Raw genomic sequence first — 13466 nt, 5'->3', positions numbered from 1 at the left:
GTGTTGAGGTGTTCACTTAAGGACAAGAAGTTCCAACTAGCGACCAACGGTAGGTTACAATCTATTGCTTGTTACTACTTGTTTGTGTGTACCTACTCATTTATCCTAAAAGTTGGGCGATTCTAATAAAACACCAAACGCCAGAGCAATGCTCCCCGACCCATCCATGCTCTCAACCCCTTTTCTTTGGCGATGCCGCGCCTATTATTACAACACAATGTCCCTGTAGTACTGCTCTAACGCGGGCAAAAAGTCCCGGTGCACTCTCCCGACTTTAGCAACCTTCAGGTTATCCTCGACGGTGTAAATCCTCCCGCAGTCAAGCCTCGCAAACGGCGAGATGTAGTATTCGGCGTCCTCGACAATGATACCAATAGGACCCCGAGTGATGTCCTCGTCGTCATCAGGGGCCTCGGGCTGAATACCCACCCTGAATAACACGGCATGATCCCCCGCCCGGCCGCGGGTTGTCCTGCTGGCGGCCTTCCCCGCGTACGTTGTAATCGTGAAGCACAGTGAATGGTGCAGCCGCCGCTTTACAACGACAAACCAGCGAATCTTGGCCACGGGCTTTTGTCCGTGAAAAGCCGGACAAACGCTCGACCACTCCCTGGGCTTGGGTTGCTGCTGGAGTATGTCTTCGGTGCTGGGCTCAAACCAGACTGTCGCAAAGACGCGGCCAGTACAAAAGAAGCGTTTGGGCTTAGCTATGGCGCTGAACTCTGAGAAAATTGATATCAGAACCTGCAGATTAGGGTTTTAGGGGGCTTCTGCTGCGGAAGGGAGTATCAGACATACCAGGACCTAGTGGTTCTTCATATGATGGTCTTTGTGGCTGAGATATTGTCGGCCTTGGGATGCAGTTCACCCTGCGCTCCGGCGAGTTTCCGGGGGGTTGTGTTTCTCCTCCGCGGTCGGGATGTGTGATGTTATGGGCAGGACCTGAGCTTGCTGGAGCCGGGGGCGGCACTCCAGCTATCTGGTGTTCTGTGAACAGCTCTCGTTTACCGTCTTATCCCGTGTTAGTTCTTCTTTTTCTTTGCGAATAACCCTGGACCATCCGCTTGCCTTGCCCTTTCACAACATAATCTCCATCTTCTGGCGACCACTCCCACCCCCGACGCTCGCCGTACTCTTTGATAGGCTCGGGGTACTCTTGGTAGCCCGGCTTGGAAGTAATGCTGGGGTAGGAATAGCTACTCTCATTGTCTTCGGCCGAAAACAGAGGGGAGAATCCAGTGTGTGTGCGCTCAGCTGTTCGCTTCTCTGTTAGCTTTGTTTCCGGTTTGGGTGATGAATATTGAAAGACGGTACTTTTATATTCGATGAACTTGGACCATGCCCCAGGGCCGTCCGTCGCTGTGTGCCCTTCACAGGTGCCTCGGCCCATCTGCATCATAGCGGGAGGACTGCGTCCTAAGGGGTCAGTCATCATGGCCGCCAACATGTGAAACCAAGAATCATGAAAACACAACTCGTGCCTTCACCAGTGGAGTTGTTATGGTGCGGCAGAAACAAGGTTGGTAGCTAGCTAGTTAGCTAGCATCCCAAACGGAGATTTTGAGGATGGTACGAAGTGAGCATGCTGAGAAACTTGAAGGAAGGCAGAAATAAGACCCGAGGCAGCTTGGTTCTGTCCAAGTTGAAGCAAGGAACAATTTGCTCCGAGCCACCGATGAAGTTTTGAAAATCCCCTATTGGGTCAGCGAGCAAAGCAGCGCCCCGACCAAGGCCCCTCGTCTTCATTCACTGGGTGCCTTCGGGTTGTACAGCATATCCCCCATCCCACGGCAGTAAGGGAGGGAGCAGCGGGGAGGTCGTGAAGTGCCTTACCGGACCAACCAAAGCCAGACTCCCGAACCAGGCTGGCAGACGAACCAATCATAAAAATATACGCCCCCACCATTCAACCTCCCTAGGAAGGTTGGCTGCTAAAGAATTCCAATTGCCCGTTTAGGAAACCAACCAAGGCTTTGCTTGCGAATGAATAACTACCAGATTAGTTCTCGATTGAGTCGATCCCGATGAACGGGGCCTTACATCGACGCTAGAGAGCATATATTCGTCTGTCATACATAACCTGAGCCTTATTCATTGCCGGAAAGTATACACTTTCTGGGGAAAACGCCTGTAAGTTCCTCCGAGATGTGCAAGAAGGTGAGACCCTGGGAGCCCTGACCGACATTTCCAGGTGCCTAGATCATTGGCTCTCGTTTGTGCGGATATCGCTTTAGTTCCGGGGATCAAGCCCGTACCAAAGATATCAAGCCAACGCACAGGCCGTTTGATGGTTCACAGTGAACCGGTGTGGTTCAACATGTCGGATGTTGGAGGCCGGCATTCCCGGGACGCCAGGACGCCAGCGCAGCCAACGATGACGGACACGGTGCAGAGGGAGGGAGAACAAAGACACAAAATACACCCCTCATGATTATCCCTAGGTATCGATCGTCTCGAAAGCACTGCACACTCGCCTCACTCACCAACCCCTGACGCCAGGCACGGCCTAGATGTTACATCCCTTACATCCCCTACAACCCCTTACGTGGCGAAAACCGCACATGAACAACAACCAAAAGCCACAACGAAAACAAAAAAAAAGCACGGTCCGGCATGCCTCTAACCCGCATGATGTTGTATATGGCTACCCATGACCTCCTGAGGCGGATCCGCCTCCCTGCTGGCGCTCATCTCGGGCACGTTCTGCGAATGGACTGGTTGTTGCTGCGGGGGGTACGCATATCCAGCCTGCGGATGAGGGAAGTACGGCCCCTGCCCCTGTCCTTGAGGTGGCATTTGCTGCACCAGGGAAGCACCATAGTACTGCTGCTGCTGCTGTGTCAGGTAATGTTGTGGTTGTTGTTGTTGTTGTTGTGTTTGAGGCGGATATTGCTGCGGATGTTGATGCTGGTAGCCATACTGAGGATATTGTTGCTGCTGATGACCCTCATCCGCCTCCGCGATCGGTGCCGGATAGCCCTGCCCGTTAGTACCTACCGCTGGGCTGCCCGTCCCGCTCCTACCGCCGTAGGGGATGTGCGGGTTGGTGGCTCCTCCAGCGTAGTAACCCGACTGGCCGTTGTGCAACAGGTTCTGGCCGCTCTGAGAGCTGAGTTCGCTCACGCCGCCGCCAGAGGTGCCCGTGTGCTGGGGAATGAGGACAGCGGGGAATGCCGAGGTCCCACTTGTCACGGTGCTGGTGCGATCTGAGGGGGGATGCGTTGGCATTGCTGCCATGCCTGGGTGAAAGGCTCCCGGGGGGTATTGACCGTTTATGACACTTGCTTGTGGCATCGTTTGGGGTTGGCTAAAGGGCGGCTGCTGTTGCTGCATCTGCGCTTGGGCTGGAGGTGCTGGTTGCTGAGCTTCGGCCAGCTTCTTGTTCTTGCGGCGAGATCTCCACAAGCAGATGGCAAGACCAGCGATGAGAATGACTGCAACGCCCGCTCCTGCACCAATTCCTGCTTTGGCCGCCGTCGAAAGCCCGCCACCCCCAGGATCTGCGACCTCGAAGCGCATGGACCAGACGATGTTGACGACGGCTGATGTCGGCTTATCCTTCGTCTTTGCGTCCTTTTCAAGGGTGAGGGTAGGAGGTTCGACGGTTGAAACGGAACTCCAACAAGGCGTGATGCCACCTACAGCCTTGGTAAAAGGCCAAAAACCGCTAATTCAAGTTAGCAACGCTCGAAGCGGCGGACAGGGAGCCAGCCACATACTTGGGACAGCACCCGCCGGAAATGGAGTAGTAGTCGTCGGCACAGCTCGCCAGCACAGCCAAGTCGCCGTTGACGGGTGTCGGGAAGTCGGTGTTGTCCCGGGCATTGATCGCAGCCCCGTCGGTAGTAGCACTCCCCGCCGCAGCCGAAGCCGGAGTCCCTACGGCCCAAGGACAACACTCGGGCCTGTCGTTCACGCAGCCCACGAAGCCGCCATAGTACACAGTGCTGCCGGCATCAACAAGCGTGAAATCAGTTTGGCTGCACGGACCTTTGAGAAGTTCTCCCTCCCCTTGGTACTGGGGCGGCTGGCCATAGTTGGGTTGCTGAATAGCGCCTGTAGCCCGGACCACATCTACCGTTCTAAAGCGTCCATCAGTCACATTCACGGGTATCAGAAGTACGGCTATTGAACGTACTCAAAATCTAAGGAGACGCTAGTTCTAAGGAACCAGTTAGCCGGAGTGATACAGAGGGGAAATGCCTAGCCTTACGGGGCTTGGATTTGGGCCATGACACCGGGCGGAATGCTCCCACAGTACTCGGAGTAGTAAGACCGCTGGTAGTCGCCGTAACCTATATAGCCTCGGTGTTAGCCAAGCTTGGTATCAAATCAGCGCCGGACCTGGACGTGCCTGCGGATCCGAAATAGTAACTTGCACAGGTCCCCGTGGCTACTTGCGAATAAAAGCAGTCGAGATATGAGATTCCATAGGTGCAGAAACAGGCTGTCGCTGCCGAGTTGTAATCGGTGGCTGCGAGGATGTCGCCGTAGCAGCCGCTGAGAATGCTCGTACACTGAAGGCCATTGTTGAAATTCTGGTGAACTCGACGTTAGCTCCATGGAAACAACGTCCACCGAGTAAGTGGCTTGAGACGGGTCGGTCCATACGTAACAATCCGCGTCGCTGCCGCCAAAGTAGTCGGTCTGGCGAGGTTGGATAAGCCCGTACGCGCTGGCCAGGGTCGGCGAGAGCGTGGACGTCGGTGACGGCGTCGCAATCAACATCGTAGCGTATCTGTGTGTTCGGTATGGTTAACGTCTATTTGCGGAGGAACACGAGACGCAAGACGCGAGAGCGCGTCGGCGACGGATACTTGTTGGCGGTGTTCTTTGATCAAACAGCCCAGGCGGCCAGCCAGCCAGCCTTGCGCTCCGACGGCATGCCGCCTGCTTGGGTGCCCAATCCGAAAGCGCATGGTTTTGCCCACGTCTCTCCCCCTTGACGGCACTTCGATATTGGACGCAGCAGGGGTCACGATGTCCAATGCGGAGGGCCTGCATGTCGTGGCGTTGCTTCGTGACGTTGATAGGTGTGCCTTGACGAGAAAGTCCTGGGGCTGAACATCTAGCCCCAGCTTGGCAGTCTAGATTGTGGTGTGGTGTTGATGGCGTTGATGCGCCCAGCTCCGCCGCTCTTGGAGGGGGTGGGCCATTGCTACCAAGTATGGACCGCGAAAAATTACTTATTGGCGGCTAACCAGACGATTGGGTGGCTTGGTGAACAGAAGGGGAGAATGGCTTTCCTCAGTCCTTTCCCACCCGTTGACAATCCGAAAGGGACTCGACACCAAACAGATGGAGCGAGCCAGAGCCCAGAGCATGTGTGGTGTTAGTTGAATTCCGAGCCATGAATGGAAGCTTGGCAACGGCTTCGTTCCAATAATTCCAAGCAATCAACCCCAGAATGTCTCACAGCAACTCGCATGGCCCGAAACTTGCATGCATTGGAACTCTGGGTGCATTTCATCAACCTGGAACCACGACGATCGTGTGCCATTTTTTTTTTTTTTTGGACAACAACACAAGGCGAGTCAGAGCATGCCTTCCGAGGATGTAGGCTGATGAGATGGAAGAATGGGAAAATGTGAGCCTCCACTGCCAAGGCCGCCGTTCAGGTGATGGTAAAGACCGGCCCGCAAATTCCCCGTTTTCTCCCACATTCATCAGAGCCATTCCCGCGAGGAACATTCCAACCCCATCTCCCCGCCTTCGATCCATCCCCCACAACTCGCCCTCACCACCCACATGATGCGCTGAACATCGCTGTACCAACCATAGTTACAGTGGAGACTACGAAGGAGCATCTCTTCCCAGTACCCCGGGTACCCGGGCGACGGACTGGCTCGACTAGGTTTGCGGCTGACTCCAATGCAGACTGCCCCTCCCCTGTACCTTTGCTTATCGGCGTTAAATGACACGGTCGTGGCGTGCGCAGGAGCAGCCCACAAGATACCTAGAAATCTCTCAACCCCAACCAGCCTCGCCATGATGATGAGAAACACGCAGCCCACAAGTCACGGCAACGGCACGGCAAAGGCCCCGCCGACCCGCCAAGTGTCTTGCCCGGAATACTGGCCGGACGGTTAAATGGGGATAAATAGGAATATGGGACCAGACCCTCGTGCTTCCGACATCCACACACCCGCCCGACCCAACTCGACGGGGCATTGGAGACGGTTCAAGGTCGTCAGTGAGCTCCTGGGCGGTTGAAGTCCTTTGAGACTGTGTAGATCCCCTAGGTATATAACTAGTAGGAATCCCTCAGCTTGTGTGAACCTCTCCTCCACGCCTCTGTGCATCACCAGAATTCTTCCTCTGTTCTGCTTTCCAAGAACAATCTGCCCCTCCCCCGCACCCCGCATAGCTCCCCCGCAACTCCAACTTTCACCCCCAGAACGACGGCCATCACCATGGCGCCTCTGATCACCCACCTCTACACAGCTGACCCCTCGGCCCACGTCTTCGAGGGCAAGGTCTACATCTACCCGTCGCACGACCGCGAGACCGACATTCAGTTCAACGACAATGGCGACCAATATGATATGGCCGACTACCATGTCTTCAGCACCGACTCGTTGGACCCTGTCGCCCCCGTGACCGACCACGGCGTCGTGCTCAAGACAGAGGACATCCCCTGGGTGTCGAAGCAGCTCTGGGCCCCGGATGCCGCCTTCAAGGACGGCAAATACTACCTCTACTTCCCTGCCCGTGACAAGGAGGGCATCTTCCGCATCGGTGTGGCCGTCGGCGACCGCCCCGAAGGCCCCTTCAAGCCCGACCCGGAGCCGATCAAGGGCAGCTACAGCATCGACCCGGCTACCTTTGTCGACGAAGACGGCCAGGCGTACATGTACTTTGGCGGGCTCTGGGGTGGCCAGCTGCAGTGCTACCAGAAGGGCAATGACATCTTCGAGGCTGAGTGGCAGGGCCCCAAGGAGCCCTCGGGCGAGGGTGCCCGGGCGCTGGGCCCCCGCGTGGCCAAGATGACGGACGATATGCGCCAGTTCGCGACCGAGGTAAAGGAGATCCAGATCCTGGCGCCCGAGACAGGCGAGCCGATCGCGGCCGACGACCACGACCGGCGCTTCTTCGAGGCCGCCTGGATGCACAAGTACAACGGCAAGTACTATTTCAGCTACTCGACCGGCGACACCCACTACCTGGCGTACGGCGTCGGCGACAGCCCGTACGGGCCCTTCACCTACGGCGGGCGCATCCTCGAGCCGGTGCTTGGCTGGACCACGCACCACTCCATCGTCGAGTTCAAGGGCCGCTGGTGGTTGTTCCACCACGACTGCGAGCTCAGCAAGGGCGTCAACCACCTGCGGTCCGTCAAGATCAAGGAGATCTTTTATGACAAGGACGGCAAGATTGTAACCGAGAAGCCCGAGTAAGCAGTGTATAGTGTTTAAAACAGAAATAAAGTGGTTTTTCACCGGCCTCCTTCATTAAGCTGTATTTCCATAAATTATTCTGGATTATCGGCGACGCCTTGGAAGTGTGGTCGAGTGTTTGCCAAATAGGTACCTGGGTTGTCGGCCCAACTTCTGCCGTTTCCGGGGGAGTTCTAAGTACCTATCCTTCTCCCTGCCCTGTCCAGAAGGCAGTAGAAGTTCTTGAATGTGTATTCGCCGTTTTCTATCCGAAGGATTGAGAGGCCAGCAGAAAAGAAAAGGTCGACTTTATTTCCGCCGCCGGTTGCGGAAGCAGCAGGAGGTACCTGACGAGACGAGAGGGTCCAGCGCGGCAAGACCGCTTCAGGCCCATTTCCACCAGCGAACGCCGAGGGCCCACCACTCCCTGGAATCTGCCCCTGGCTTGGATGCTTAGCGGGGAGCCAACCAAGTGCCCCTCGTTTCGAATAAGCTGAATTGATCGACATACATAACTACACCGCGATTCCTTGGGTCATAAAGGTCTAGCTGGCACTGCCATCAATTGCGCGCAGTTCAGATCCCTCATAGATCTCTTGAAACCCCCGAGATACACGAGAACGCCCTCGACAGCGAAAGCCAACCCAACCCGACCCGACCGAGATCAGAGTTACCAACTTGGCCCTCCCCGCAATGGCTGAACAGGCTCTCTTTTCTGCCCAATACCTGTCTCCCGAGGTGCAAGCCGCCTTGCCCGAGGGCTATAAGCTCCGGCCTCTTCGTCGGGATGACTTCGATGCCGGCTTCCTTGACTGCCTGCGAGTTCTAACAACAGTCGGCGAGATCTCGAAGGAGCGGTGGGAGGAGCGCTACGACTGGATCTCAAAGCAAGACGGCACCTACTTCATCCTCGTTATTGAGGACACCACTGCCAACCCACCAAGGATCGTCGGCACTGGTGCCCTGCTTGTGGAGCGCAAGTTGTAAGAAACAACCCCCCTCCCTTAGGTTCGCAGCACAAGACTAACGCGCCCTGTCTCGCGCCAGCATCCACAATCTCGGCGCCGTTGGCCACATTGAGGACATCGCCGTCGCCAAGGACCAACAGGGCAAGAAGTTGGGTCTGCGCCTTATTCAGGCGCTCGACTACATTGCCAAGCAAGTGGGATGCTATAAGACAATACTCGACTGCAGCGAAGCCAACGAGGGCTTCTACGTCAAGTGCGGCTTTAGGAGGGCCGGCCTTGAGATGGCTCATTACCATGAGGGTCCCAAGAGTAACGGTGCCCAATAGCTTGTGCGGCGGGCGCCTGGCGTGTAGCGCAGTGTAGCTGACTCCATTGCATCGGTTTGCAACAGCAACAGGCAACGAGACGTCCAATCTCTAAGAGCCAACGCTCTCTTTCTTGGCCATTGCTGGCCCAGAGAGATGCAGCTACAGCATGCGTGGGGAGGTTTGAGTAACAAGAATCGGATAGAGCTAGATCTAGAGCAGCGTGTTTTTGCTTTTTCAATGATTATTCGAGCACACACCATTCATTTCCGCGAACTGGGGCTGTTGACCGCCAACTCGATAGACAAGCACGCACGACAGCGCAAAATCAGCTCGCTGTGTCGACGCTCTCCCTCGATGGGCACCCTCAGCCCGCCTTCCATGGTTCCAAGTTGGAGCAACCCCGCGGGCGGCCGCTGTCCCAGACCGGTGTCCTTTGCGTGTGTGTTACACAATACACAGCACAGACACGAACAACATATTGACGCCCATCCTTTTCGCTTTGCCATGTGATCCGGGGCGAATTCCGATACCAGTTCCGTCCAACCCCGAGTGGGCACCCCGAAATGTACTGCAACCCCCATCGGAGTTCCTTAATGTTACACTGACTTCCGAGCACAGTATAGGCCGAGAATGTAGTCACAGATGCGTCGGAGAAGCTTTGTAGACTCCTTATTCTGGACGGGGTTCCCGAGACTGAGATCTAGTATTAAGGTCGCCATGGCCGGCACGGAGGAGCCCAGCCGATATACGAGCTTCCATCCCAAGATAACCACTAAAACATCACTATGTTCACTTATTGAGAATCACGACATGATCTTACCTGCGTAATGTCCTGTCTGGCCTAGCACTTCTGTCTTACCCACCGAACTTGGATTCCCCTCCTCTTTCCTCTCATCCACCCGAGGCTACCGGCACAGAGCTTTGGCTATCTTAGGCCACGACATTCGGACTACGGATCTCCCCAACCCGTGAATTCCGACGCCTTTAGGACACAAAGATTCAGGCCAGTCTTAGTAATCGACGCCCGTTCCTTCTTCCTCTCACCTATACTACGAACTCGAGTGCGCCTGTCAAACATGGACAGAGAACTTCATGTCGCTCTGACCCGGGTCCGCATAGCACTCCTTCAATTCGAGTGTGTCATCCCTTCCCAAACGTAGGACTTGAGGGGGTAAGCAAGCAATCTATATTTTGACACCTTCCAGGGCCTGTAAGAAACTCGGCGTTCTTCCACCATCAACATCGTCTCCTCGACGCAGACGAAGCTCGGTCTCCGTGTGCCCTGGACGCAAGAACGGGTCTACTATTTTCACGAGGCAAAAGTCTTTATAATCACGAATTTTAGCTTGATCACGACTTTCTCTTCTCGAAAGCTTATTCCAATCTTCTCCTGCATCATGTCTCCTCACGCCAGCCAGGGCGCCACAACAAGTGGTGGGGAGGGCAAGACGCCCAGTCACTGGGCCATGGGAAACAAGGCGTTTGAGCACCGCATGCCGCACCACGACGGAATCGAAGCGTTGTGGGAAACCAGATGGAAACTACCGGTGAGTATTATGATAGAACTCCAGCGGGCAGTCCCTCGAGCTACACCCGCCCATCACGCCAGACAGCAAACCCTCAGCAAGACACTAACTACCCTGGTTTAGTGCACCAAGTCCCTCTACCCCTTCCACGACGGCGCGTACGAAGACTTTGCGCCCATCTTTGACGAACTCATCAGGGTGAGCACACCCCACCCCTTTCCCGCCTTTTTACCCCCCAAACCATGCCAAACCAAACTACCTAACCGAACCCCCCCCCTCAAAGAACAACATCAACGACGCCTCTTCCCCAGATTACACCAACGCCTTCCGCTCCACAGCCGAGGGTCTCATCGGCCAAGCCGACCTCGGTGCCGCTATTGGGACCAAGACGGCCGAGGTGATCAACCTGTACCTGCGAGCATGTGCTGTTTGTCGCATCGCCCGGTTTCCGTATATCACGTCGTTTCCGCAGGTTAACGATAGCGTCAAGTGGTTTGTCTTTTTCTCTCTCCCCCCCCTTTTCCCCCTTTTCTCCGGCTCCGCTGCCCGGGAGCTTGACTGACACTGTGTTGTTGGGCAGGGAGATGTGGGAGATGCAAAAGAAGACGTACCTGAAGGCGGGGGCGCTCTGGTTGAACCCCGTGGAGGAGGTTGTGGTGAAGCATCGGTATGCAGAGGGGCGAGATCGGGGGGAGATTCCGGTTTATGTGCGGACGCCGAAGATGGTGCATATAGATGGGGAGGAGAAGGAGGGCACCGCCTTTCCCACAGTGGTGTTGATGACCGGGTTGGATGGATATCGGCCGGATAATACGCTGAGGTGTGAGGAGTTTTTGAAGCGAGGATGGTGAGTACCTGTTTCTTTTTCTTTTCTTTTATTGTTTGTCGACTGACTCACTGACTGCTACTCAGGTGCGTGGTGGTTGTCGAGATCCCCGGCACCGCCGACTGCCCTGCCGACAGCGCCGACCCGCAGTCGCCTGACAGGCTATGGACAAGCTTGCTTGAATGGATGAGTGGGGATGGGCGGTTCGATATGAAGCGTGTCCTGGTCTGGGGCCTCAGCAGCGGCGGGTACTATGCCATCCGAATCGCACACACACACAAGGAGCAGCTCGTAGGGTGTGTTGCCCAGGGCGCGGGGTGCCATTACTTTTACGACCAGAAATGGCTGGAGAAGGTGGACGGGCATGAATACCCCTTCGAGTGAGTTGCCGTACATGTATCCTTTTGCCAGGGGCGGATCGAAAGGCTGACTGCCCGACTTACTTTATCAAAGGCTGTCGCCTGCCATGGCCATGAAACATGGTTTCAAATCTGTCGAGGAGTACAGGACAAAGGCGCAGAAGAAGTTCTCGTTGCTCGAGACAGGGATCATCCAGAAGCCGTCCACCAGGCTACTTTTGGTCAATGTGAGTCTGCACTTCTGCTAGTGGCGGGTTGTCTTGGCTGACTTGATTAGGGCACTCTCGACGGCCTCATGCCCATCGAAGACTCGAGGATGCTTTTTGAGTACGGCACGCCCAAGGAGGCCCGTTTCTTCCCTGGTGCGTTGCACATGGGCTATCCCATGGCCAACGGGGCTGTGTACCCTTGGATGGAGGAGGTTATGCAGTCAGTGAAGGATTGAGAGGAAGTATGAGTCTACCCATTGAGGTTACCACTTTTAGGTCGCCATGTATCCGTATATACTTTCTTTCTTTCTCTTACTTATGGCCAATGAGCTTATCCGTTGATATCACTAGTTCCGGACTGCCGTGTCGTGGTAGATAGTTGTTTTCTTCATTATTACGCTTAGGCAAATGAGGTTTGGCGCCGTCAAGGCATATCTCTCACCGTCCCATCCACCCACCATCCACCACAAGTACGTGGCCGCTCACGTATGCGCTGGCTTTGCTTGCAAGGTAGACGGCGGTGCCCTTAAAGTCCTCGGGGCTCCCCCACTACACATCAACAACGTCAGCGTCGCATTAAACAGGGGGGTTAGAGGAGAAGAAGCATACCCTCCCAGCCGGTATCCTCGCGCTGATACTGGCCAACCTCTCCGGGTCGTTCAGCAGTGCCGTGTTCATGTCAGTCTCGATGTAGCCGGGGGCGATGGCGTTGACGGTGATGCCCCGGGCGGTCCACTCGTTGGCAAAGCTCTTAGTGAGCTGCCCGACGGCGCCCTTGGAGGCCGCGTAGGCGGGCACGGTCAGGCCGCCCTGGAAGGTCAGGAGGGAGGCGAAGTTGATGATGGATCCCCTGCGCCCGGTCACGGCCGAGGGGTCTAGCTCCAGCATGTGCGCGCCGATGTCGCGGCAAAGGGTGAAGACGCTGTTGAGGTTGACTTGGAGGACCTGTGGGTGTTGGGGTGCGTGTTAGTTAAGGTAGCTACTTAGGGAACTCGTTATTATGAAAAGCCAGGGGTGGAGTCAGTCTGACCTGGTTGAAGTCGGAGTCGGGAAACTTCTCGCAGGGGTGTCGGCGCTGGATGCCGGCGCAGTTGACGAGGATGCGGATCTGGTGGCCGTCGGCAAGGATCCGCGGCACCAGCTTCGCGACGTCGTCGGCCGAGCTCAGGTCTGCTGTGTAGATGCGAGCGGTGCGACCTAGGGCCTGGACGGCATTGAGGGTGTCGGTGGAGGACTCATCTCTCTGGTTTGGTGAGTTAACGTGGTTTAAGAGGATGGATGGCTTGGTATCACTGATCTCCTGATCTCTCTCGTTCATGTCATGTAGGTAGGTAGGTACCTTACCTGCACGAGGAGGATGTCGGCTCCGGCTTCGGCGAGACCAATGGCGACGGCCTTGCCAATGCCACGAGTGCCGCCTGTGATGAGTGCAGTGTGGCCTTCAAGGGAGAACATGTTGATTGGCTGATTTTCTAAGTTTTGGGATACCTAAGAGAGACGAAGACACCGAATGGAAGTGGGAATGTGTTGAGTTGTACTGTGTCTGTTGTGGAGTGTATGTTGGTGTAAGTGGGTTAGTTAGTGGGTTAGTGGGTTCAGATGCAGTGAATGGGCAGTGTGATACTTGTAAGGAACCCCTGTTTGTAAAAATGATACATTACTATTACAGATATCGTAATTACCCCGTTTCACTGACTGCCGGAATCAACGCCGGCGTCGGGGTGGGGATACCGACGGGGCAAGCCTGCTCTCCAGGACAAGGCACGATGGGAGAAATCGAGTGCCCTGTGACCAGTGGAGTTTGCCCCAGTTCTACCTTTCAGCTTGGAAGAGCGATTTCCCGGAACGGTATCGGCCGGAAGTGGGAGGTCGGCGTGCGACTGTGTAAGTAAGT

General features: G+C 55.7%; 6 protein-coding genes across 6 annotated transcripts; 3 read left to right on the top strand and 3 right to left on the bottom strand.

The window, feature by feature from the left end:
• Positions 1–207: 207 nt before the first annotated feature.
• Positions 208–1206, bottom strand: CHGG_06645 (uncharacterized protein; the record flags this gene model as incomplete). The annotated part of the gene is made up of 3 exons (XM_001222739.1): positions 208–722; positions 799–987; positions 1134–1206. The coding sequence occupies 3 exons, from the start codon at positions 1204–1206 to the stop codon at positions 208–210; spliced, it is 777 nt and encodes a 258-aa protein (XP_001222740.1).
• Positions 1207–2619: 1413 nt separating this feature from the next.
• CHGG_06644 (uncharacterized protein) lies at positions 2620–4233 on the bottom strand (the record flags this gene model as incomplete). Its single annotated transcript, XM_001222738.1, has 3 exons — positions 2620–3667; positions 3720–4082; positions 4214–4233. The coding sequence occupies 3 exons, from the start codon at positions 4231–4233 to the stop codon at positions 2620–2622; spliced, it is 1431 nt and encodes a 476-aa protein (XP_001222739.1).
• A 2180-nt stretch (positions 4234–6413) lies between these two features.
• CHGG_06643 (uncharacterized protein) lies at positions 6414–7397 on the top strand (the record flags this gene model as incomplete). Its single annotated transcript, XM_001222737.1, has 1 exon — positions 6414–7397. The coding sequence occupies one exon, from the start codon at positions 6414–6416 to the stop codon at positions 7395–7397; it is 984 nt and encodes a 327-aa protein (XP_001222738.1).
• Positions 7398–8069: 672 nt separating this feature from the next.
• CHGG_06642 (uncharacterized protein) lies at positions 8070–8670 on the top strand (the record flags this gene model as incomplete). Its single annotated transcript, XM_001222736.1, has 2 exons — positions 8070–8359; positions 8424–8670. 2 exons carry the CDS (start codon positions 8070–8072, stop codon positions 8668–8670), a joined length of 537 nt encoding a protein of 178 aa, XP_001222737.1.
• A 1379-nt stretch (positions 8671–10049) lies between these two features.
• On the top strand, positions 10050–11808 carry CHGG_06641 (uncharacterized protein; the record flags this gene model as incomplete). Its single annotated transcript, XM_001222735.1, has 7 exons — positions 10050–10199; positions 10302–10376; positions 10462–10670; positions 10759–11025; positions 11091–11384; positions 11458–11590; positions 11641–11808. The coding sequence occupies 7 exons, from the start codon at positions 10050–10052 to the stop codon at positions 11806–11808; spliced, it is 1296 nt and encodes a 431-aa protein (XP_001222736.1).
• A 202-nt stretch (positions 11809–12010) lies between these two features.
• On the bottom strand, positions 12011–13027 carry CHGG_06640 (uncharacterized protein; the record flags this gene model as incomplete). The annotated part of the gene is made up of 4 exons (XM_001222734.1): positions 12011–12121; positions 12182–12517; positions 12603–12815; positions 12917–13027. 4 exons carry the CDS (start codon positions 13025–13027, stop codon positions 12011–12013), a joined length of 771 nt encoding a protein of 256 aa, XP_001222735.1.
• Positions 13028–13466: the final 439 nt, after the last annotated feature.

Source organism: Chaetomium globosum, genomic scaffold (assembly GCF_000143365.1).
Source record: "Chaetomium globosum CBS 148.51 scaffold_3 genomic scaffold, whole genome shotgun sequence".
NCBI lineage: Eukaryota > Fungi > Ascomycota > Sordariomycetes > Sordariales > Chaetomiaceae > Chaetomium > Chaetomium globosum.
This window is presented reverse-complemented; position numbering and strand designations above follow the sequence as displayed.